Source organism: Adiantum capillus-veneris, chromosome 24, assembly GCF_014529385.1.
Source record: "Adiantum capillus-veneris isolate H3 chromosome 24, ASM1452938v2, whole genome shotgun sequence".
Taxonomy (NCBI): Eukaryota; Viridiplantae; Streptophyta; class Polypodiopsida; order Polypodiales; family Pteridaceae; genus Adiantum; species Adiantum capillus-veneris.
In genome coordinates, this window is record NC_140954.1 from 28,068,193 (window position 1) to 28,094,043 (window position 25,851).

The 25,851-nt window shown below is 44.2% G+C and overlaps 1 protein-coding gene across 12 annotated transcripts in view; it reads right to left on the reverse strand.

Annotated features, from left to right (window-relative positions):
- Positions 1-25,851, reverse strand: part of LOC147426135 (uncharacterized) — a 122,495-nt gene that overhangs the window by 90,981 nt on the left and 5,663 nt on the right. For 8 of the 12 annotated variants that reach the window (XM_086499223.1, XM_086499222.1, XM_086499226.1 and 5 more), the window contains one exon: positions 24,570-24,619. The exons of 3 other annotated variants lie outside the window; for them this stretch is intronic. In XM_086499223.1, the coding sequence (XP_086355349.1) occupies positions 24,570-24,619 (50 nt within the window). Of the gene's footprint in view, positions 1-24,569; positions 24,620-25,851 lie in introns of those variants that run through there. One more of the 12 variants, XM_086499237.1, reaches the window with a different exon arrangement.

Consider the following 25,851-nt stretch of genomic DNA (forward strand, 5'->3'; position numbering starts at 1 on the left):
AGGGATCGAGGGAGTTACCTCCTTTGTGCTAACATTTCTTTCTCAATACACCTTTCCAGAACACCACTCCCTCCCCTACCTTACCGGCATATACAAACTGCATAAGGCCTCTTTTAAATGGATTACATGTGGGGCTACCTGTTGCTACTCAGAAATTTCTACACTTATGGCTTGCTTGCTAAAAACTTGTATACCACTTCTCAAGGAACGGGCCAAAAAAATTAATAACAAAGCGCTTTTATGTCACCATCTTCATTTACAATCTTGGTGAATTGTAGATTCGGTTTACGATTGCATCCTCAACCTCCCCTCTCATGCAACACAATTCTATTCAGGGGATGTGAAAAGATGCTTCGAGAACATCCCACATGCAGGGATACAAGGCCTCATCCATCATCTTATTGTTAATCTCCCATGCCTTCTCCGCATCTCTAGAAACGTTCATCTCTTTCAAAAGATTCCCATCCAGTTGCATAGAGGGTACTTGGTCTTCCTATAGATACAAATCAAGCCTTTCATTTAATCTCAAGGAAGTACTCCAACTTAACGATTGGCTCATTAATAACATGTTTTTACAATGTCAAGGGAAAATATATAGGCAAACCAACGGAATCCCAATGGGACTTGCATGCTCCCCACTATGGTGCAATCTCTACCTCCACTCCCTAGAGTTTGAGTTCCTCTCTAACACTCTCAACACACATAATGCTAAAGAGATTCTCTCAACTTTAGGCCATCCCTTTAGATATTACGACGATATCTTACTCATAAACTCTACAAACCCATCATTCTTCATAGAGCAACACAATATCTACCCCAGTTGCTTACCCATTGAAACCACCTCTAGTAACTCTACCAAATTTCTAAACCTCCATCTGTCTACCCAATTTGACTATCTCACAAAAAGCCTCACGCCAAAAGAAGATAAAATCCCGTGCACACCCATAAGATACCTCAAACGATCTAGCAACCGACCAACTGAATGGGCACATAAGGTCATTATCTCACAGCTCAAACCAATACTCTATTGTAACTCCAACGCTACGGAAGCCGCTAGAGACATTAAAATGCTTGTGGACTCTTTTTGTAAAAATGGTTTTGAAAGAGCTAAACTTTGGAGACTTGTGAGAAGATTCCTTTCAGATTTTTCAGCTTCAAAATTCTCATGCCACCCAACTCTACTCTTGGACTTGCTAGATTTTGGAGGGCACTAGGACCCTTTTGGGGGGCCTAGTGCCCCCTTTGGGACAAATCCTCATCCCTCCTAGTGCGGGTGGAGGAGGGTCTCTCTCACTAGCACAAAAACCACCTCTAAAGACTAATCTAGTGCACACATTAGAGCCTAGACCAAGAGGCTTATAAGGTTACAAGATTTTGGATGGAAGTATCTTTTACTTCAACCTCACCCCCCAATTTTTATATATATATATATATATATATATATATAAGACTCCACTACCCCCACTCCACCCCTCCCTAACCGTGCACCCTTTGGGCTTCCCTCTCTTTGTTTTTGAGGTTGCACCCTTCTTTCTCTCTAGCCTATAAATATAGAGGTTTGGTTGTCCATTTCAAGGTGACATTTTTTCACAAACAAGCTGTCAAAAAAAGAGAAATCTCACCACACCCTCTCACCACTCTACTCAAATGGAATCTTCCTCTCAGGTTTGTAGCTTACTTTTGCTTTTGATTGTTCTTTTTTAGCTTGACATCTATGACATGTAGGATCATCCTATGACACTTGCCTTCCACCATTTTTTACTAACATTTTTATGTTTGTTTTGATGGTGATGGTGACAGGTAACAGGATCTTCCTTTGGCTAAAACATTGCAATCTAGCTCAAGCTACCAAAGTTTAAGCTTTCCTCTCTCTCCATTGTTTGTAAATAACCATTTTTTTAATTATAATGGCTTCCAATAAGAGTTCTATTGAGCATTCCTAACCTCTGTGTTTTAATGGTAAACGTGGATCTTCATTTTGTAATTTCCTAGCAACCTACTCCCTTTCTCTCTCTCTCTCTCTCTCTCTCTCTCTCTCTCTCTCTCTCTCTCTCTCTGGTTGCACTCTTGTGGGTGGAGTCTCTCTCTGTCTCTGTTCCTCTTCAAGGGTGGTGTTAATCAATGATGTCGGTGAGGCAATCGCCAACTGATCTTTCCCCTTCTTAACCACCTGTATCCATTGGTCAGTTTCCTCCATCTGTCTTTGTGTCTTTTTAATCATTTCCACCCAAGTAGTGGTCTCCGCTGACTTTTTTCCCTCTTCAACTTGGAGTTGTTGCATCTCCTCTTTAATTTTAGAGATCTCCTCTACTATAGTGGGACGTATTTCCCCTTTTTCTATCCTCGAAAACTGATGCATCTCTGTGATTTTACCTTCCAATTTTGCTATGGTCTTATCATGCATAGACCCCAAAGTTGTACATTTCCCCATTTCAAGTTTCAGTCCTGCTATAATGTGACCTCAATGGTTTACCCAGGCGTTATTCAGACTCATGGCTATCACCAACCCTAAACATATAGGTGCTTATAGAGTTGGGAAAAGAAATGCCAAAGCCAATAATGAAGGTCCCTTGAGAGAGGCTACTCTAATCTTACATTTTCCCACTTTGGAGGCTAGGAGAGAGTTCATTATGACGAGGAAAACCCTCAAAGGGACAGGTATCTTTCTAGGGGATGACCTTACACCAAGCATACTAATACGCATCTTGGCAGCCAGGAAGGAAGGAAAGTTATCTTTCTACAGGGGAGGGAAGGTCCATTTTGGTCCAAATGACGGTTTGAGACCTATGGGAACAAACTTCAAATAGCAGCTGGAACTGTAATGGGTCCCTTCGACTTGATGTAGGTGCCTTTGAGGATAGCTTCAAAGACAAAGATATAGTCTTCTACTCAGAGACTCACCAGGCCCCTGGTCAGTTGATGCCACATGTTACTGGGTATAGATGGGAGACGGCTTGCCGGGCAGAGACGAGGTCTCAACATGGGGGTAGAGGTTTAGGTGGGGTTGCAATCCTATTTTGAGAGGAGTTACAACCACTATTGCACATTGTTCAGAGAGATGAGCACGTCAGATACATGTGGGTGAGACTGAGAGCAAAGACAGGCAGATTCCTCTACATTGCCATATGCTACTTTGCTCCCAATACATCAGTTTACGGTGCACCTACAGGGGAGTCCCCTTTCTCTGTGTTGGATGAGGATATATGGAAGTTTTCCAGAAATGGTGATATCATCCTTCTTGGAGACTTCAATGCCCGGACGGGCAATTGCCAGACAGTTTTCTATGACACTTCAGAGGAGATGCTTAGAGAGCTAGACATTAGTGATATGGGGCTTGACAGACATTCACAGGATGAGGAGCACATTGAGTATGGACAACACTTGACAGACATGGGGGCTAGCATGGATTAGCCATCTTGAATGGCATACAGAGATTCCCTGCAGCGAGAGATTTTACATGCTTTCCACACAGACATGGGGCCAGCACAGTGGATTATGTCATGGCTCAGCCGAGCTTTATCTCTAGTATCCAAGACCTCATTTGGACCTAGACCTGTTGGGGTGATTCCTCTACATTGCCATATGCTACTTTGCTCCCAATACATCAGTTTACGTTGCACCTACAGGGGAGTCCCCTTTCTCTGTGTTGGATGAGGATATATGGAAGTTTTCCAGAAATGGTGATATCATCCTTCTTGGAGACTTCAATGCCCGGACGGGCAATTGCCAGACAGTTTTCTATGACACTTCAGAGGAGATGCTTAGAGAGCTAGACATTAGTGATATGGGGCTTGACAGACATTCACAGGATGAGGAGCACATTGAGTATGGACAACACTTGACAGACATGGGGGCTAGCATGGATTAGCCATCTTGAATGGCATACAGAGATTCCCTGCAGCGAGAGATTTTACATGCTTTCCACACAGACATGGGGCTAGCACAGTGGATTATGTCATGGCTCAGCCGAGCTTTATCTCTAGTATCCAAGACCTCATTTGGACCTAGACCTGTTGGGGTGATTCCTCTACATTGCCATATGCTACTTTGCTCCCAATACATCAGTTTACGTTGCACCTACAGGGGAGTCCCCTTTCTCTGTGTTGGATGAGGATATATGGAAGTTTTCCAGAAATGGTGATATCATCCTTCTTGGAGACTTCAATGCCTGGACGGGCAATTGCCAGACAGTTTTCTATGACACTTCAGAGGAGATGCTTAGAGAGCTAGACATTAGTGATATGGGGCTTGACAGACATTCACAGGATGAGGAGCACATTGAGTATGGAAAACACTTGACAGACATGGGGGCTAGCATGGATTAGCCATCTTGAATGGCATACAGAGATTCCCTGCAGCGAGAGATTTTACATGCTTTCCACACAGACATGGGGCTAGCACAGTGGATTATGTCATGGCTCAGCCAAGCTTTATCTCTAGTATCCAAGACCTCATTTGGACCTAGACCTGTTGGGGTGGCAGTAGATCATGCCCTTGTGACATTGACCATCTCTTTAAGTTCAGTACAGCACACATGCCACGGGCAACAGTTCCTACTCGCTACACCTTTACCCGGGAGACGAACTCTGTTTACATAGATGGGATTTAAGACGCTTGTGCACTGAGGATCCAAGACGACCTCTAGAGGAGATTACTTCTATACTGACACAAACATTGCATGATGCAACAGCACAGGCATACTCACACACCTATATCAGCTTTTCTTGAGTCAGGACTCAGGTAAGGCATGGTGACTCTTCCACGAGCAATCTCCTCCTCGTGCCATTACTTCTACAGAGGCTTGGGACCAGTATGCATCATCTTTGTACACAATACCTACCCAGCCCCCTCTTCCCGACCCCCCAAGCCATGCCCACGCACATTTTCTTTTTTCACCGCTGAGATGGTCAGGAAGGCAGATGAGGACTGGGAGAGCATGTGATCATGATGGCTTAGTGGCACAGCATTTTATACATGCAGAGATCAAGCTTCTAGCAGTAATGTTCAACCGTGTCATGTGTGAGGGCTTGCTTGATACTTGGAGTCTATCTACTATTGTACCTATTTTCAAGTGAGGAGACCCCATGGAGCTTGGCAATTGATTGGACACACATTGGCACGATTATATACATCCATTCTTGAGCAGCACTTGAGTAGATGGGCAAAGAAAGAGGGTTTACGTGCAGCCGGGCAGGCAGGATTCAGGAGAGGTTTCTCTTCTCTTGACCACATTCTGACACTCATGGACATTATTGAGGAGGGCAGATCACATAGGAAACGGATCTATTACAGCTTTGTGGACTTCTGCAAATCTTTTGACGATGCGCAAACTGCAGGAGATGAGAGTACGCGTAGAGCTGATTTGGGGGATCATGGTATTATACAAGTCAATAGTGGGGCATGTACGCACTCTAGAGGGATTATCTACTTTAGTCCACTGCACTGTAGGGTGAAGCACGGCTGTCCGCTGTCACGTGCACATCTAACCCTATGTGTACGTGGACAAGCTACTTCATGACAAGGGTTCAGTCCAGTTCCGTCAGTTTAGATTAGGAAGTGTTCTGGCACTTTTGTGAGTCTGTTCGCAGACCGTGCATGTCCAGGCACTTATAATAGATGCATATCCTCTGGTTGCACACAGCATGATCATCACATTACCATTAGAACCCATCAGGAGCATTTTTACAGTGCATAGACCTATTTTCCCTATTTTAGCCAATTTTCACTTATTATTTTTAAGTGACTTTTGTTGGGAACTAGGTAGGGCAATTTTGATAAGCAAGTACATAGAAACCTAGTGCTAGCACTTTCTCGTAGATGAGGCAGAAGGGACCTGACATCCAACAATGCATCTTCTCAGCAAGACCCCCCAAGCAATTTACCTAGCGTTTTCTGCAAGGAGACCCCAGATCCAACCTAGCATTTTTGCATGAAGACAACCAGCGTTTTGCATTGCAGATCAGCCCCGGCAGTAGCAGACTAAAACAGAAGCCTAGCGTTTTTGCAGCAGGACAACATTCAGCCCTAGCGTTTTTGCATCAGCATAATAGCCTAGCGTTTTGCAGATTCTCTGCGACAAGACCATCAAAAGCACCAGCGTTTTCAGTTTTTAGTAGTCAGACACCGCAGTAGAAGTCCTGAACCTCATAGATCTCACCTTTCGGCAGGAGATCCTCGCCACATGATCAGATCCATCGAACTTGCAGTTTCAGCCCGGAAAACACAGATTTCAGCATCTGCGTTTTCAATGCGTCACCATCGACATCGTCTCACCGACATAAGAGTCAGAATTCAGCTAATAAAGATTTGCAAATTTCAGCAATTAGCGTTTTCAGATTTCAGCCCGTCTCGTCGTCGTCCTCATCGTCGTCGAACGTCGGCAAGTCCAAGCATTGTACAGATTTGTGCAATCAATAATAGACCACTCTCGCCATAGACAATGGGGCCTTCGGAGGAGGGTTTGACAACATTCTGGTGTCGTATTCTTCTCTCTCTATCTCTCAGTCTCAGCACCTTCATTCACAATGTTCATTCACTTTGTTTGTGATCATTTGCACTCTCTCACTAAAGGAACGGAAGGCTCTCCCTTCCGTAAGAAAAAGGAACCTTGAGCACAGTTTGGAGCACTCATTTTGAGCAAAGTTCAACATTCACTTCTGCTGCACCTAACATCCGCTCTCTCCTACTTTATTTGGTATATATGTGGATGAGGTTTCTGACTATATTGAGAGAAATGGTGATAGAGTGCACAGTTGGCAGAAACATGGATCCCACTCTTGTTATGTGATGATCCCCAAAGGGAATGCAACGTTACTTGGATGCTTTACATAGATTTGCCCATGACAGTGGTTTGTCTGCCAACCTTGGCAAAACCAAGGTCATGGTGTTTAACACCACACCACAGTGGATCAGGAGATCAACACCTACATTTACATACGGCCAAGAGACAGTGGAGTATACAGATGCTTATACATATCTTGGGGTGGTCTTTAGTGGGCCAGTGTTTTCATTGAGGAGAGCAGCAGAGACTAGATTGACCAGAGCTTATGCAGTATTAGAGAGATTGGAGAGGATGTGTTCACAGATTCAGTTCCACGAGCCTCGGACGAAGCTCTAGCTTTTGGACACTCTAGTAGCTTCAACATTGCTCTATGGAGTTCAGATATGGGGGCCTTCATTGGATCATCATGGGAAATCGGATCGTAGGGATCGCACTGCTGGATGGAGAGGCATGGAGAGGCCTTTGGTCTCTCTGATCCCACGGCTTATTAGAGCCAAGGCTGAATTCAGTACCACATGACATCATTCGAGAAGAGCTAGCTGTCCCCCCCCCCCCACACACACACACTAGTGATGGAGGCGCTTACCAGATCAGTCTCCTTTATATATCTTCTATGGGACCTTCCCAAAGATAGATATGCCCGCCTAGCACTTGAGTCCTCTAGACAGCTAGCTATGCAGGGAGATACAGCATGCTGGTATGGGGAGATGACATCATGGTTTCAGTTACATGGATTAAGCATGGATAGACTGTCCCCCTTTCAGTACTCCTTGGATGCACCCTCTTTGACCCTTGCATAGTCTACGATCACTTGGCTCATCCACCATGACCTGATTCAGCTTGATACTAGGACTTGGATACAGCCGGCACAGGAGTTGGGCACGAAGATGGATTTTTATAGAGCATCTTCTCCAGCTCACTAAGGGTGGTTTTGTGACAAGGCCCAGATACATGGACACCCACTTATCTCATGGGATACAATGTGCTATTGGCCAGATACACACATCTTCACACCAGCTTCGGGTGGAGATTGGCAGATATAGAGGAGTACCAGCAGAGTACCAGCTTGAGACAGAGTCGCACTACATATGCCACAGCCCTGTATACTATGAGATACGAGGTCGCTTTCATTGTCTATTTAGAGAGGGATTTGGACCACTTTCTAGAGTCATGAGGTATGAAGACCAGAGATGTCTGGGATTGTTTTTACTCCAGCTGCGCCGACGCCCGGTCAGATTACTTACTGACCATGGAGGAGATTGATGGGATATGCCAGTGACCGATGATGGATATCCTGTGATCCAAATGAGGATTATACATCTTGCCCATTTTTGTATCAACTCTTATATCACTTTTGTATCAGCTTTTATGTCAGCTCTTGTATCAGCTTTTGTATCGGTCTTCACTCACTACATCCACCCCTACTCAGCCTATATAGTCCCACCTAGCTGCTTAGCTCACCTTCAATAGTTAGGACTTTATAGTATCTTTTTTTAATTCTTCATACCTAGACATTGTAGTAGATTCACCAGGTTGTAACTTTTTGGACTCATAGGTCATATTGGCCTTTTGAAGACGTTAATAGAACATTTCATTCTCTCTCTCTCTCTCTCTCTCTCTCTCTCTCTCTCTCTCTCTCTCTCTCCTTTTTACATAGCATCTGGGAGCTCCCCAGAGACAGGTATGCACGTTTAGCACTGGAGTCTTCTCGGCAGCTGGCTTCACAGGGAGATACAACATGTTGGTATGCACAGATGACCTCTTGGTTCCAGACTCATGGTTTTAGCATAGACAGGCTACCACCCTTCCAGTATTCGTTGGATGCACCCTCCTTGTCCCTTACTTGGACAGAGGTTAGCAGACTCATCAGACAGGATGTGACTCAACTGGATACCAAGAGGACTTGGATAGAGCCGACCCATGAGCTAGGCACGAAGATGTCTTTCTACACGGAGCATCTTCTCCAGCTCACAGAGGACGGTTTTGTGACTAGACCTAGCTACATGGACACACACCTGTCATATGGCTTACGATGTGCCATTGGTCAGATACGCACATCTTCTCATCAGCTGGAGATTGAGGTGGGTAGATTTAGGAGAGTACCAACAGAGGCCAGGATATGTCAGTTATGCCATTTGGAGCCAGAGACAGAGCTGCACTATATATGCCATTGCCCAGTTTACTATGAGATACGAGGCCGTTTTCATTGCCTCTTTAGGGATGGTTTTGGGCCACTGTCTCGAGTTATGAGGTACCAGGATCAGAGATGCCTTGGGCTATTCTTGCTAGAGCTGCGCAGACACAGAGAGAGCCTCTTGAGGAGATCAGATAGGGGGAGACAGTCCCAGAGGGAGATCCTTGATTTCTTTCGTGTGGAGATGCACTAGTCAGAGGAGCAGGATCTAGAGCAGCCTCCAGGACCTACCTGCACTAGAGGTATACTGATTGACAGGGCCATGGAGCTTGGGAGATCTAGACGCCCGCGATTGTGAGGATCATCACTGCATCGACGGAGGATTCATCAGAGGATCAGGATCATTCTAGCACGATATGGGAGACGCCCAACCAGAGTGCTTACTATGGAAGACATTGATGAGATTCTCCACCGGCCGATGCTGGACATCTTGGGACCCTGATGTGCAGATGCTCCCTCACCCTCAGCTTCTTCATGTGCATGAGTTTGTATCATTGGATTGTTGTACTGGCTAGAGAGTCTCTAGTCAATGCCCCCCCCCCCCCCCCCCAGCTTGTCATTACAGCTTTCAGTCTAGTTTTTCTTTCATAGTTTTTTCATCTTTTCAGTTCTACACACAGTGTATCAGATACACCATTTTGTAACTGTGATGGTCTCATAGGTCATTTTGGCCTTTTGTAGATGTAAATATATCATTTCATTTCATTTTCATTTCTCTCTCTCTCTCTCTCTCTCTCTCTCTCTCTCTCTCTCTGTGGTTCTTCAAGATAGTGGTTTTTTGTTGGTGTAGCAACGAGCAAGGCAGGTATGGAGATTCATGCATGACCAAGCTAGTTAAGAACAGATGCTATTCGCAATAGGTCTCTCTCTCTCTCTCTCTCTCTCTCTCTCTCTCTCTCTCTCTCTCTCTCTCTCTGAGACACGCCTGAGAGAATTAGGGTTCACACTGCTGTGTTTCGCCACCAAAGTTCGTCACCTGTGAGGCTTCAAAATTGCCGCCTTGCAAGCGAGTGTGCTGCAACACACTGCTGTTGCGCACCTACAACCTGTGAGGCTTCAAAACTTGCGCACTTGCAGCCTATGACTCACGAGGCAGTGGTCTTTGGGGCTAGGCGAACTTGTACCTGCGGCTAGCTACGCATTTGCAGGGTTTCGTGACCTGAGCAAGTTGCATCGACTGAGCGACCTGCACGGATTGAGGGACCTTGTATCTGCAAGCTTTAGTGTTCTAAGAGGCCTATTTGGAGAACTAATAACGCATAGAAGAAGCCAGGATTTGGACTGAGTTCAGAATATCTGTTGGAAGGCAAGTGTTGAAACAGCAAAGGTAACAAAGCGCGCAGTAGCAGGTGAACGCACAGGGCAGGTGCAAGGCAGTAGGCTATTCCCTCGCTACCTCAGAGCAGTCTTATTGCGAGCGACTAGCTGTTTCAGATGGACCAATCAACCGTCCTTGGAGATGACGATATCTATGAAACCCTGCCTAAATCAAAAGCAACATTTAGGTGGAGAATTTGAAAAGAGCAAACTACCGCCAGGTTCTGTGAGAGCAGAGAAACTTTCTAGAGTCAAAGACGCCTTATTGTTTGAGAGGGTGCAGGTGATGATTAAGGCGGAGCTGAGCCTTTTGAGGGGTGGGTGACATTGAAAAAGAGATGTATGCAAATGCGCAGACTTACAAAAAAGCTATGTATGAAAATATGAGGAAAGAATTGGAGAAAGAGATGCTTAGTAAGCGGGACGAGATGTACACAACATTGAAGGCCGAAATGCAGACGATTGTGAGGGCAGAATTGAATGTAATGGAATGTATGATGCAAAAAAGATTAGAGGATGCACTTGCTGCGTTTGAATCCTGGAAATAAAAAATGAAAGAACGCATGAATAAAAAGGATGCATTGATCGAAGCACTTAAGGGAGACCTAGTAACTTACAAAAATGCCCCCGCAAAGGAGGGAGAAAATCAACCCTCAATGATAAAGGAGCTCAAAAGCATTAAAGAGCACATGAAAACTCTACGGGAAGAGAGAGAGCAGAAGGCACGAAAAACCTCTTCATGGGCGGAGCACCTATTCAAAACACAAGAGAATGTTGATAAAGCTGAAAAGTGGATCGAGGACGCAAAGAAAGGGAAAGATAAGATGATTGAAGCCACAACGACATCCACTATCATCAATATGACAATTGAGGAGGAGCAAAAGAGAGACTAGAGCCCTTCATGTGCGTGTTACAGGTCTCAAAGACACTCGACAAGTAAAAGAAGAGGTGCAAGAGCTCTTGAAGCGCATGGGTATTTTTGAACCCACACACACAAGTGCTTGGAGAGTTGGCAAGAAGGGAAGAGATGAGAAAGGAAGGCCCAAGGAAATTATATGTTTTCCTACGCTGAATTAGGAAGAAATTCCTGAAGAAGAGACCAACACTCAAGCAAACAGGGATATTTTTGGGTGATGACCTCACTCTAACACAGGTAGCATAAATGCAAGAGCTGATGCCAAAGATCAAGGCAGCGAGGGAGAAAGGGAAAATTGCTTTCTACAAGGGAGGGAGAGTAGTGGTGTTGGAAAAATGCACCGCATGACGGTGTGAGACCTATGGGACCAACCTTAAAATGGCAGCATGGAACTATAATGGACCAATGAAGCTAGATGTAGGCGCATTTGAGGATAGCTTTCAGGAAAGAGGTATTATTTTTTACTTGGAAACACATCAGACTCCTGGTGGCACATTACCTAGAGTGACGGGATACCATTGGGAGACCACTTGTAGGTAGGATGTGAGATGAACGCATAGAGGACGGGGGTCAGGAGGTGTGGCAATCCTATTCAAGAAGGATCTTCAACCCCTCATTCGTATTATTCAAAGAGATGAGCAGGCCAGATATATGTGGGTCAAGAGTGACAGCGGAGATAGAGAGGCCACTCTACATTGCAATATGCTATTTCGCCCCCAGTACATCTCATTATGCATCACCCAAGGGCAGTCACCCTACATGATATTGGATGAGGACATATGGGAGTTCTCTATGGATGGAGATGTCATTCTTCTGGGAGACTTTAACGCCAGGACGGGCCAGTCTCGGACAACTTTCTAGGATAATGTTGAGAGAATTGGATGTCAATGATATGGGATTGGCCAAGTGTTCGTAGTATGAAGAGCACAGTAGATATGGGGGATATCTGACAGATTTGGGGATTGCACATGGACTAGCCATCTTGAATGGCCTCCAGAGATTTCCGGCATCGAGAGGGTTCACTTGTTTTCCTCATAGACATGGGGCTAGCACAGTGGATTATGTTTTGGTTCAGCCCAGTTTCATACCCTATATTCAGGACTTTACACTCGGGCCCAGGCCTATTGGGGTAGCAGTAGATCATGCCCTCCTCACGTTTACCGTCTCATTCCAGTTCAGCACAGCTCGACTGGCGCAGATCTACACATACTCGATACACTTTTTCCGAGACCGATTCTGTCTACATGGATGGTATCTACAGACGCTTCTGTACAAAGGATCTCGGGAGACCTCTATGGGAGCTCACATATATATTGACAGAGACACTACATGATGCAAAAGCAGAGGCATACCCACACACTGAGCCTGTGCAGGGACGACGCTCTGGGAGCATAACCCAGAATAGCTGGTATGACAAGGAGTGCAAAGAAACTAGAGCCCGCCTTCAGAGGGAGGTACTTCTAGGAGTCATTACTCACGGGCAGTCACGAATTGCTTCTCGACGTTTGGTACGACGGAGGAAGAGGGCATTTCTAGCTCGACTAGAGCAAGATTTATATCAATTGTTTTTGAGCCAGGATTCAGGCGAGGCAAGGCGACTCTTCCATGAGCACTCTAACCGACCATTCATCACTTCTACGAAGGTATGGGGTCAGTATGCATCATCTCCAATCTTGGGGCAGCCACCTCTTCCAGATCCGCCAGAGCCATGCCCACACACGTGCTTTCTTTATTGCCGAGATGGTAAAGAAAGCCATTGACAGGATGAAGACTAGGAGAGCATATGATCACGATGGCCTGGTAGCGGAGCATTTTATACATGCCAAAGATCTACTTGTAGAGCTTCTAGCAGTGATGTTCAACCGTGCCATGTGCAAGGGCCTAGGAGTTTGTCCACTATCGTAACCTATCTTCAAGTCAGGGAACCCTATGGAGCCTGGGAATTACCGCACTATCACGATTGGACACACATTGGCAAGGTTGTACGTATCCATCCTTGTGTAGTAGTTGAATAGATGGGCAGAGAGAGAGGGTGTACGGGTAGCAAGATAGGTGGGTTTCAGGAGAGGTTTCTCTAATCTTTATCATATTCTGACACTAAACAAGGTTGCCCGCTATCTCCTACACTATTTGGCATGTATGTAGGTGAGGTTGCTGACTACATTGAGAGGGAAAGTGATAGAGGACAGTTGGCAAGGACATGGATCCCACTATTGTCATATGCTGATGATATTGTGTTGATTTAGGACCCTATATGCCAAGCAATCATCCATGAGGGATCACATCAACAAGATGTACGAACCTGATCAGTTTAGATGTCACGCGTACATCAAACCCTATGTGCATGTGGACAAGCTAACTTCCACTTCTAGGGTTTTAGGACAGCCTAGGCAGTGTTCTTGCACCCTTGTGAGCCTGTTTGCAAGACGTGCATGTCCAGACACTTTAGAGTAGCTGCATACCCTCTGATTGACAGTGTCTGCTAGGTGTAGGCACTAGGGAGTGTTTCCATAGAACACCATTAGTACCAAGCCTACGTAATAACTGCATACGAAGCACCTCATATTGGTAGTTGACATATTAGCATCATTTTATAAAGTCGTGGAGGTTCAATCTGACACTAATTGACCCAAGCTTTATTAGATATATAGAAGACTCTAGGGGTCTCCTCTCTAAGCATAGAAGCAGTACCTGCAGTACCAATACCCAACAGCACAAGTACCACCTGGCGGTTTTCACTAGCACATCCAGCACGCGCAGCGTTTTCAGCATACAACACCCGATCAGCCCATCAGTACCAGTGTTTCCAAATTTCAGGCCCATTCCATCAGCGTTTTTCAGCCAGCATGTCTTCTTCGTCATCATCGCCAAAAGTACCAAATCAAATGTTTCTAGTGTTCAGCCCAAGTACCAGATCAGCCCTAGCGTTTTCAATTTTCAGCCCTAAGCCTCTCAAATCCAAGCATTTGTATCAAGATCTCATCGGCATCTAGGACCATTGTATTAGCATTTGTGCAATCTAAAGCAAATCTCTCTCTAGCGATAGAGAAGGGGCCCCTTGGAGGGGCATCCGATGTTAGTGTTCTCTCACTCTCTATCACTCACCGAACCTTCACTCACAACATCATTCTCTCTTGTGTTTGCACATCTCTCTCATGAAGTAAAAGAAATTCTCTCATGAAGAAAAGGAGCCTTGAGTACACATTGAGCACTCATCTTGAGCATTCACCATAAATCACTTCCACTGCACATTACATCAGAGGACATGGCAATCCAACTTTTAATCTAGTTACCTCCTTCGTATTCCAATTTCTATTCTTCACTCATTACAAGTGGCAGATCGAATACTATTTCTTGGGACAAGATTGTTCCAATGGTGTTGGACCAAGAGGAGCGGTTTAATGTGGGGAAGAAGTGAAGCAAAAGGGTAAGAAGAAAAGCAACAACAATCCAAAGAAGAGCAATGCTAAAAAGGATGCTTTGAAAGCATATCCACATTGCAATCATTGTGGGAAAAGGACCATTATTGGCGGAAGTGTCCAAATTGAGTTGGCGATTCTTCGACTTCGAGGACGGTGGTACAGTCACCAACCTTTTTTCATTTGGAGATTCTACTTTTGGAGAACTCTCCAGGGAGATCGGAGGTTGATACAGTTCTTGCGGTTCAAGATGGTTGGGATTGGATTCTTAATAGTGGTGCTTCATGGCACATGATATCTTCGAAGGATCTGTTATCCAACATACAGCAACACTGTAGTACGATAGATCTAAAATTCCTACACACAATGAGGGTTCCATGGACTTGATTCCAGATGGTAGAGGGGATATGCATACTACCAAGGTTCTTTCTGGTCCGAAGCCAGGTTTTCATCTTACGTTTGTGCACAAGGTGTTGGGATGCAAGGTTTTCCTGCATCTCTTGTGTGAACAATCTCTACCACCTAGAAAAGTGTCATGTGTCAATAACCCATGTGAAGAACCCCTTACAACCTATGTGTAAGGAAAAGCCACTTGTGTTTGTGCATAGGCAGCCACATCTTGTGCTCATGTGTCGAAAAAAGGCTGTCTCTTTTGTATAAGCCTATATAGAGGCACATTCTGCTGAATAAAATGAAAGTCTATCATTTGCAATTATACTTTATATTGTATTGTGCAATAGTTTCTCTCTCAAGCTCTCTCCAAGCATGCCATTAGCATGAATGGCACATTAACCTATCCACCTTAACCCTACAACTGGTATCAGAGCTTAGGCTTAATTAACCTCCCTTCTCTCTCCCTAATCACTAGCAGCACTAATTAAGTTTGGGCATGTTCTTACAATACCAATGAGCCACTACCCTTCTTGATTGGTGAGCTCTTGATTAATGATGTCCTACTAATTGCGTGTATGTGTCTGCAATTTCAATTTTTTGTGCTTCTTTGTGTTCACTTTCAGCCCATTTTGCGTTCTTTGTGCTTCTTTGTGTTCACTTTCAGCCCATTTTGCATTAGCATTACTCCCGGTGTATTGTTTATTTGCTTGTGCAATTTATGTGTGTATAAAGATCTCCTCACGTGCTTCATAATGTACTAATTCACATTCAATTTGGATAAATAGTGAGATATTTATGCCTTGATTAAAATCATCAAATTTTCAAGAGTACTAGGATTTTCTGCTAGGTGTATGTGATAGTAAGTTGATCTTCAAGATTGTATTTTTCACGTGTGCAGATAATTTTAGGGTGTGAATCCTTGGAGCATTGAATTGAAGCCACTACTTTTAGCTGGCCGTGTGTGAGTGAAAGGATTCCGTATTTTCTTTTAAAGACCTTTTGTTGAATTTTGAGGACAAGGCCTTCCCATTCCCAGCTGGCGATCGGACCTCAAAGAAGCAACAAAGTGGTATTGAACCAATTATTTGGGTCCGTACACCCTCTGCAATGTCTGCACCTGCTTGCATCATCATCCTCTCCAATGCACCGTCAAGTCTCACCACCATACACAAGCCCTAGAGCTAGCATTATTCAAAGCCGATTACAATGCCATGAGCTCACTTGGAGCCCACACAACATCACCCAGCTCCTGCGGCTGCCACTTCCCACCATAGCTGCTACAGATCCACGCGTACAAGAATCCTAAAATTGCTAACACTTTGAGAAGCCTGGTCAAACTCGCTCCATTTCTACTCTTGTTCTATAGGAGCCCTCATCTACACCATTTGTGCTTGGCTCGCTTGGTAGTGTTGCGCCGCGCTGCCCAATCAGCCCCGCTTTCTGCTCGTAGCCAGCTACGCCCACCCTCCGCACACCACTCAATAGAAAATCACAGACCCAAAGCTGCAGTTCACTTTTTCATAGGCAGTAATTCTCGTATCCTTGTGGTGGTCGTCATCTCTTGACTGCAGCCTCGCGTTACTTGCCCGTGTGCTCAGCAGGTTGGCCACCTCGTTTCCACATCTGGCTTGCAACCCCGACCTCTACCTGCTGCCCCACCGCCCTCGGCCTTATTTTCTACACAAACAGCTCGTCAACCTTACCCCATATCACCTGCCTTGCCACGTCTCCTGCAACCGGCACATAAAAGCAGTAAATCATCTTGTGCTAAATTAAGTGGCCATTTCCACACGTGGCCTCAAGAATCTTAAAGAGCGAGCTATAAAGCCTTGCTAAAACACAGTGCTACCCTCAATCAAAAGAGGTTCTCATTGAGAGCCCGAATGCCAAGCACCAAGTGCCCTTGTCTTCTGAAAAGTGATTCTCGCACAAGACAAGCAAAGCTATGAATGCAAGTTTTGCACACAATTATGGCTCTACCTATGGTATGTATGTATACATTTATGCTTCCGCAACCATGCCCACTCTTGTGAGAGGATTAGACACTGTCGGCATAAAACCGGCAAGACCTTCCTCATGGGCTATGGATATGTGCACCCATGATACGTATGTTATTCCTACACAGGCATCAATCACCTGTGATGCACTACATGTGACTAGGATAAGAACATCCATAAACGAACAACCAAAAACATCAATGAGCAACACTAGGGCAATGTATGTGTATTGTACCTCATTTGCCATGGAGATTGCATCTTTGTCAGAACGGACCAACGACATAAATAAAGAAGATCAACATCAACATGCAGATGATGAAGAAAGAATGACACAGATGAAGCTCGGGACATCAAGACGAAGGGACAGATGTTGGGGGACATCCTCCAACATATTCCAAATAATTTAAAAATCCTTGTGCACATCATAAATAATTTGAGGGCTTTTTCCCATGTGGTTTTTTTGTTAGGTGCAGCACAATGAATGTTTGCGCTTTGCTCAAGATGAGTGCTCCGAACTGTGCTCAAGGTTCCTTTTGTTCTTATGGAAGGTAGAGCCTTCCGTTCTTAATGAGAGAGTGCTATGATTACAAACAAAGTGAATGGACACTGTGCGTGCAAGTGTATGAGATAGAGAGATAGAGAGAGAAGAGAGATACGACACCAGAGACGTTGTAAAACCCTCCTCCGAAGGCTCCACTCTTGTCGGCGAGAGTGGTCTACTTACGATTGCACAAATTGGTACAAACTGAATGCATGTGACTGATGCAAGTCTAGGCTATGTCGGCGATGACAACGGGACGATGAGACCGACCTAAGGGCTGAAATCTGTAATCTTTTATCTGCTGTCCAAAAACGCTATGGGCTGAAATCTGCTACAGACCAAAAACGCTGATTTTGGGGGCTGTTTCTGTAGGTCTTTGATGCTGAAAACTGAGGTTTCTTTAGGTTGAAAACTGATGGTCTTTCTGGGCTGAATCTGCTACTCTTTAGGGCTGACTTTTGCAGGTTTCTCACGGCTGAAAAACGCTGCACTGCTGTGGCTGAAAACGCTGCTGAAAACTATCAAAAACGCTAGGTTGATGTAGCTTTTCAAAAACGCTGACTAATGGTATGTGTAGCGATGTTGCTGATTCAAAACTCCAGGCTGATGCTCCTTCAAAAACGCTAGGCTTAGGCTGTTGAAGAAAACGCTAGGGGATGAAGTTCTTGCTTGGAGGGGGAAACCGCCAAGTGGTCTTGTTGAGAAGTTGCCTGCTGAGCTTGGCTCCTGTTGCCTCTTCTGCCAAATAGTGCTAGCTCTAGTTTGCTTATATACAAACTTACTCAATTTGCCCTACCTACTTTCCAACAAAAGTCACATAAAAATAATAAGTGAAAAATGTCAAAAATAGATAAAATAGGCTAAATGCACTGGAAAATTCCCCTGAAGGATTCTGATGGGAATGCTTATGATCACGCTATGTGCAACCAGAGGATATGCATCTACACTAAGTGATTGGGCATGCACGGTCTACGAATAGACTCAAAAAGTGCCAGATCACTTCTAATCTAGACTGACTGGACTGATCGAACCCTGATCATGCTGTAGCTTGTCCACGGACACATAGGGTTGGATGTGTCACGTGACATCCCCTCCTTTTCAAATTGAGGTACTGGTACCGAACTGTATGGCATCGAGGGAGATCGCTAATAGCATCCGTAATCCTGAAAGTGACTCTTCGCCGGCCCACTCTGATGTGAAGGTCGTGCGGTACTTGAACTTTATATAGGTCTTCAATGCTTCAACTTCTTCGAGAGTCATGCTTCTTTCTTCTTCAAGAATCTCCACGGTTGAAAATTCCTGTAACCATTTCCAACACAAAACCATGAACATACCCATTCCATGTAAAGTGAGTGGAAAAAATATTGTCTTCCTCAAAGACCGTACATGCAATGTAGATGAACAAATAGACGGAGTGCCAAACGGTTCACCACACACACGCAAACAATGAGATCGAATCTTTCTCTTCTGATCTAAATCAATCAACTGTGGAAATTCACAACGGAAATGCCCATGCTTGGTGCTCATTCTTTCTTGTGCTCTTTCTACAAATGTGCCATGCCAAGGAGGAGACATGGAATGTGACTTCCTTACATACATACTTTTCAGCTTTTCATGAAAAATCCGCATACATCCGTGCTCATCCATGAGTGAAACGTGCTCAACATACAATATGTCATGCCTAGGAAAAGGGATCACATAAAGACGTTGACTAAAATACAAGAAATGATCATGAATGAAACACTCGAACAATGCGTGGGTATCAATCATGCGAACACATAATACTTCCTGTGAGGGTTAGGCTCGAGAGCCAAGATCGGTTCTTCCTGAAGGGGTTCTTTGGACCTAAGCTCAAGAGCCAAGATCGATCCTTCTTGAGTGATCGAATCGTCCTGTGGGGGTTCGTTGGACCTCAACTTGAAAGCAAAGATCGGTTCTTTGTGATTGATCAAATCTACAACGAGGTTAGCTTCGCTAGCAAAAGCATCAACTAACACATCATCCTTCTTGTGAACAATCACATCTTCTTCATGCAACTCATCATGCTTGTGAGAAATCACATCTTGATCATGCAAATCATCATGCTTGTGAGAAATCACATCTCGATCATGCTTGTCATTGGCAAACAAATCATCATGCTTGTGAGAAATCACATCTTAATCATGCAAATCATCATGCTTGTCATTGACATCCAAATCATCATGCTTATCATTATCATTCAAATCATCATGCTTATCATCATCATTCAAATCATCATACTTATCATCATACAAATCCTGTGTGTCATGCTTTGGAGAAGAAGAGATTTGAGAGAGTCTCCATTCCCCAAATCTCTTGCATCTGTGCCTGAACCTGAGAAAAGAGTCGCCAGAACTCTTTGTTTTGTCGGTCGCTCTGTTCTTGTCTTGCTTTGGCTTCCTTTCTTGCTGCTTCTCTTTCTGCTCTTCTTTCTGCGTGTCACGATCCATTTCTGCCATTCTTTCTGCATATCTTGCTTCGCGTTCTAACTTCCTTTTCATAAAAATCTGGTCCAACTCCTCCATAGGAGTTAGTGCAATCCTTGGCGTAGATGGGGAAGGGGGAGGGTAAGAAAAACCTCCTGGTGGGGAAAATCCTTCTTCGCCTCTCTCATGCTCATCACCTCCAATCAAAGTATCCATTCTGCTTCGAGTGATGACCATTCTGAAGTCGTGGGTTCTTGTGGTCTTGGGTTCTTAAGTTCACGAAGAACTTAGGTTCTTGAGGTTCTTGAGGTTTTCTTTTGCTTGCAAACCGTGTTAGAGAAGGATCTTCTCTTCACCCGAGTTCTACTCTTTTCCGCGGGTGCACCCCTTGGCGGCTTTGCGCTCACACCAAGGTTGCTTTTTTCCACCTCACGTCGATTGGTCGGCCGCTAAGTGCACGGTCCGCTCTCAATGAGTGAAAAGAGGCACAAGGGGAGGCTGGACAAGCCCTTCTTTCTTGGGATTCCTGTCACCCTTCAAAAACACGATTAGGAATCGACACGCCCAAGCGAACTTGGGTTCGTGCGACCTCAACAAGCAAAAAAGAAAATCCTTGTGATTCTTGTGGTTCTTTCCTTGAGTGATACAAAACACTGCCCAAGCTCTGATACTAATGTTAGATGCAGTGGAATGAATGTTTGCGCTTTGCTCAAGATGAGTGCTCCGAACTGTGCTCAAGGTTCCTTTTGTTCTTATGGAAGGTAGAGCCTTCTGTTCTTAATGAGAGAGTGCTATGATTACAAACAAAGTGAATGGACACTGTGCGTGCAAGTGTATGAGACTGAGAGATAGAGAGAGAAGAGAGATACGACACCAGAGACGTTGTAAAACCCTCCTCCGAAGGCCCCACTCTCATCGACCAGAGTGGTCTACTTATGATTGCACAAACTGGTACAAACTGAATGCATGTGACTGATGCAAGTCTAGGCTATGTTGGCGATGACGACGGGGACGACGAGACCGACCTAAGGGCTGAAATCTGCAATCTTTTATCTGCTGTCCAAAAATGCTATGGGTTGAAATCTGCTACATACCAAAAACGCTGATTTTGGGGGCTGTTTCTGTAGGTCTTTGACGCTGGAAACCTGCAGGTTTAGGGCGGAAAACTGAGGGTTCTTTAGGCTGAAAATTGATGGTCTTTCCGGGCTGAATCTGCTACTCTTTAGGGCTGACTTTTGCAGGTTCTTCATGGCTAAAAAACATTGCACTGTTGTGGCTGAAAACGCTGCTGAAAAATATCAAAAACGCCCTGTTGATGTAGCTTTTAAAAAACGCTGGCTGATGGTATGTGTGGCGATGATGCTGATGCAAAACGCTAGGGCAAGGGGGTACTGTGGCGATGTTGCTGATGCAAAATGCCAGGCTGATGCTCCTTCAAAAACGCTAGGCTTAGGCTGTTGAAGAAAACGCTAGGGGATGAAGTTCTTGCTTGGAGGGGAAAACCGCCAAGTGGTCTTGTTGAAAGGTTGCCTACTGAGCTTGGCTCCTGTTGCCTCTTCTGCCAAATAGTGCTAGCTCTAGTTTGCTTATATACAAACTTACTCAATTTGCCCTACCTACTTTCCAACAAAAGTCACTTAAAAATAATAAGTGAAAAATGTCAAAAATAGGTAAAATAGGCTAAATGCACTGGAAAATTCCCCTGAAGGATTCTGATGGGAATGCTTATGATCATGCTGTGTGCAACCAGAGGATATGCATCTACACTAAGTGACTGGGCATGCACGGTCTATGAATAGACTCACAAAAGTGCCAGATAACTTCTAATCTAGTTTGACTAGACTGACTGAACCCTGATCATGCTGTAGCTTGTCCACGGACACATAGGGTTGGATGTATCACGTGACATTTTCCCTCTAGTGTATATATATGTGCATTTATCTTCCTTTGGATCAAAACATCAACAACAACGTCATCAAAATATTGGTTACTACAACAACAATCTATGGCAAAAATACCGACAACAAAGTACAACACCTTCTGCAGATTTGTGCGGGGGAGAAAATCCTCCAAACAACAACCAGAATGTGCTAAGCATTCTCTCAATTGTACCTTACCCTCTATTTGTGCCAGGGACGGCTTGTGTATGCTACACCCTAATGTTTTGTATGCCTACACCCTTTGTGTCTAGGGGAGGCAACTTTGTGTTCAAGGGGAGGCTTGTGAATTGTGTGCATCACCCCTAGTGTGTTTTGAGGGAAGGATTATGTAAGTGATATGCAACCAAAACCCACATAGGGGAGGATTGTTGGGATGCGAGGTTTTGTTGCATCTCTTGTGTGAACAATCTCTTCCCGCTAAAAAAATGTCATGTGTCCATAACCCATGTGAAGAATCCCTTACAGCCGAAAAGCCACTTGTGTTTGTGCATAGGCAGCCACATCTTGTGCTTATGTGTCAAAAGACTGTCTCTTTTGTATAAGCCTATATAGAGGCACATTTTGCTGAATAAAATGAAAGTTTACCATTTGAATTATATTTTGTATTGTATTGTGCAATAGTTTCTCTCTCAAGCTCTACATTGACCTCTCCAAGCATGCCATTAGCATGAATGGCACACTAACCTATCCACCTTAACCCTACACAAAGTATGCAAGCTAGACACGGAGGTGATTTTCACACAAGATGCAGTGTTCATTCGGGATCATAGCTCCAGCAAGGAGGTCAAAAGGGGGTATGGTTGAGAATGGTCTCTACACGCTTCATGCTCTTCCTTCAACGACTAGCACTCCCACAGGTGATTTATGGCATTACAAGTTTGGCCATCTGAACATTGATGATCTTTGTCGTGCTTTCATAATTGATTGAAGGCTTACCAGATGTTGGGAGTAAGCATGGGAAATGCATTACTTGCATTCATGGGAAGTAACATAGAGAGGCCCCAAGCTACTACAGTTTTGAAGTTGGTTCACACCGACCTTTGTGGACCTATGCAGACTCCATCCTTGGACGCAGCTCTTTACTTCATGTTGCTGGTGGATGATTACAACCGTTGAGTCATCGGTATTTGATCTTTTCAAGAATTGGCGTGCTCATGGAAAAGGAGAACCATGAATGCTGAAGACAATTCGATCGGACAAAGGTAGGGAGTTTACCTCCAAAGTTCTTATACAGTTTTGTGTGGACCATAGCATCAAATGAGAGCTTGCAAATACCTGATCGCCCTCAGAAAATGTTCTTTGTCGGCTACAATAGTCTTTCTGAGGGATATCAGCTCTATGATCTAGTGAAGAAGGACGTACCTATCTCCCAAGAGTAAATTAGGGAGTGAGGGTTGTTCTGTGGCTGTGCTTGGCTGTACCTGAGGCAGACGTACTATCTCGACGGTGCTCACCTAGTGGGCTAGTATGAGGCGGGACCCTGTTCCTAGGGTTTCTCAAGGTCAGAATCTTTAGTGTTCTGTAGTTTTGATTATAAAATGTGGGCAACATGTCAGTTACGTGACTTTACACATTTTATTGGCATTTTATTGGCAGGTTTGGTCCAAAATTTACACATTTTATTAGACTCCTCAAACTTAACTACAAAACTAGAGATTACTTTCTCTATGTCTTGGTGGTTGGACTAGAACTTAGTCCAACCACCAAGACACTCCATCTATCGCAGTCATCACACTGTAATCGGGCTAAAGTAGACAATGCCTATGGCAAAGCACAGGTTCGGATGTATCCCTTTCTTCATCAACCTCATAACTATCATGTCACGTGTGCCTTGGCAAGCTTGCTTTTTGGCTTGGATCCATGTAGCACCTTAATGCTATGGTCCACTCCAAACAATGGTCTCAAACCATATGGCAAATCAATGGGAAATACATCTACATCTCAAAACTCATCTAACAAATTCTTTATAGTATCTATGCTCTTTAAAGTTTTCTCTATGTTGCTTGCCTTGAATTGCTAATGGTTTGAATTGCATAAAAATCAAATTTGGTTTTAAACAGTGGGTTCCATCCAAGGTGACAACTTGCACCTGTTGTAACTATGCACACATTATTCAAAAAGTTTCTGTATATAAAAAAAAGAGAATTAAAGATAAGATACTGAGCATATACCTAATGAAGGTCGTCCTTGTAAAAAGTAGGACATAGCACAACGGTAAAAACCAATGGATTTGCAGGGACAATTCGATCAACTTGGGGTTTGACGGCTCAACTTGACGCTCAAATGGCTAGCTTATTGTGTGAATAGCTTTAAGATAATAAGGGGTGTAAGCTAAACAGCCATTTGTTTACCCCATTACACGCTCACTCTTGCACAATAGTAATCCACACTTATTTTTCATAATCATTTTACATATCTACAGTGTACTCATGGTCTTTATCTACTTCAACTTCTTGGCCAATCTGAGATATGACTTTAATCTCTTGGGATTGATTCCACAATGATAAAAGTTATCCTCTCTTCTCGTCTTTGTACGGCAGTTTTCTATCAAATACTATGATATTGGGAAGCTTCTTAAGGGAAATACATAGGTAATTCAAGATGGATGCTTGTGCATAAATACTTACGTGGAGTACACATAGAGGATTCCTGACAAGACTGCAAGGTTTAGCTCCACCTGGATAAAGATCAACAATGAATTAGTGCAAGTATTGGTCCCATTTGTATAAATAAACCCTTAAGACAAAGAATAATCAAAAGCTTCTAGAACTTCAAACATAGATAAACTCTAGACAAGAGACTTAACGAAATGAACAAAAAAAGAGTCTTCCCCATGATGTAGCTGCGTGATAGACTGTGGATGGTATGCACACTATGTAAGTGGAGTGGGTGGAATACACGAGGGCTACATGGAGCTCTACTCCCTATAGGGCTTCGTGCATATCTATATTCTTGGGTTAGTACATCATCTTGAAAAATGCAAAACTAGTCACCTCTATCCTATGGTGATGAGAGGGTGTAGCATGGTGTACATGGGGGATCCCTCTCTAGAGACATGCATGATCTCCTTAGCATGAGTAGGCCGTTGCCATCTTTCTTGGAGATGTCTCTCATGTCTGCTCTAATATCCTGGATTGCCCGTCTCCATAGTCCATCCCTTTTCCCACCCACCCACGACTTTTTTTTTTTTGGTAAAGCTTATATTACTCCTGGAGGAAACCTCAAGATGAGGAAAAAGCTCACAAACAAGATAATGCACAAAGTAGAATACTGCACTGAGACCATCAAGAAGATAGTAAAAAAGAGCAACTAAAACCAATCAAAAAACACCTCTAGGGTCAACTGAGAAATGTCTTGAATAGTGAATGGAATTGTAACGACTGTCGAAGAGACATCCAAAAGAAGTTGAAAGGCTTGGAGGTCGAAGGAACAAAAGCTCATTCCTAATGCCTCAAAGAGACTACAAAGCCCAATAACAAATACAAGCAAAGAAGATGGTAGTAACCAAAGATGGGTACAAACACACCAAAGTGCCGGAACCACTTCCCAAAAGAGGAGAGAAGGCATAGTCACAAGGGACGCGTTCCGAGGAGTGGGGACGGGACTCAAATGGATTTTTAGTGTAAAAAAGAGGGCGGGACGGTAAGTGGGGATGGAAATCCCAAAAATGGGCGTCCCCTATGACTATGAGAGAAGGGAATCTAACACAAAGGCAACTGGAAATGCACAAAAGCAATGCTGGAGAAGAAGGAGAGAACCAAAGTAAATGCGCATGAGTCTCCTCCACATGTTGACACCATGGACATTGTAAATGTTGCATTTGGTAAGCAAACAAGACATCACCATAAACAACATTCCTTAATGGGAAGATGGCTTTCCATATGCATGTAAAACATTTGTGCCACCAAG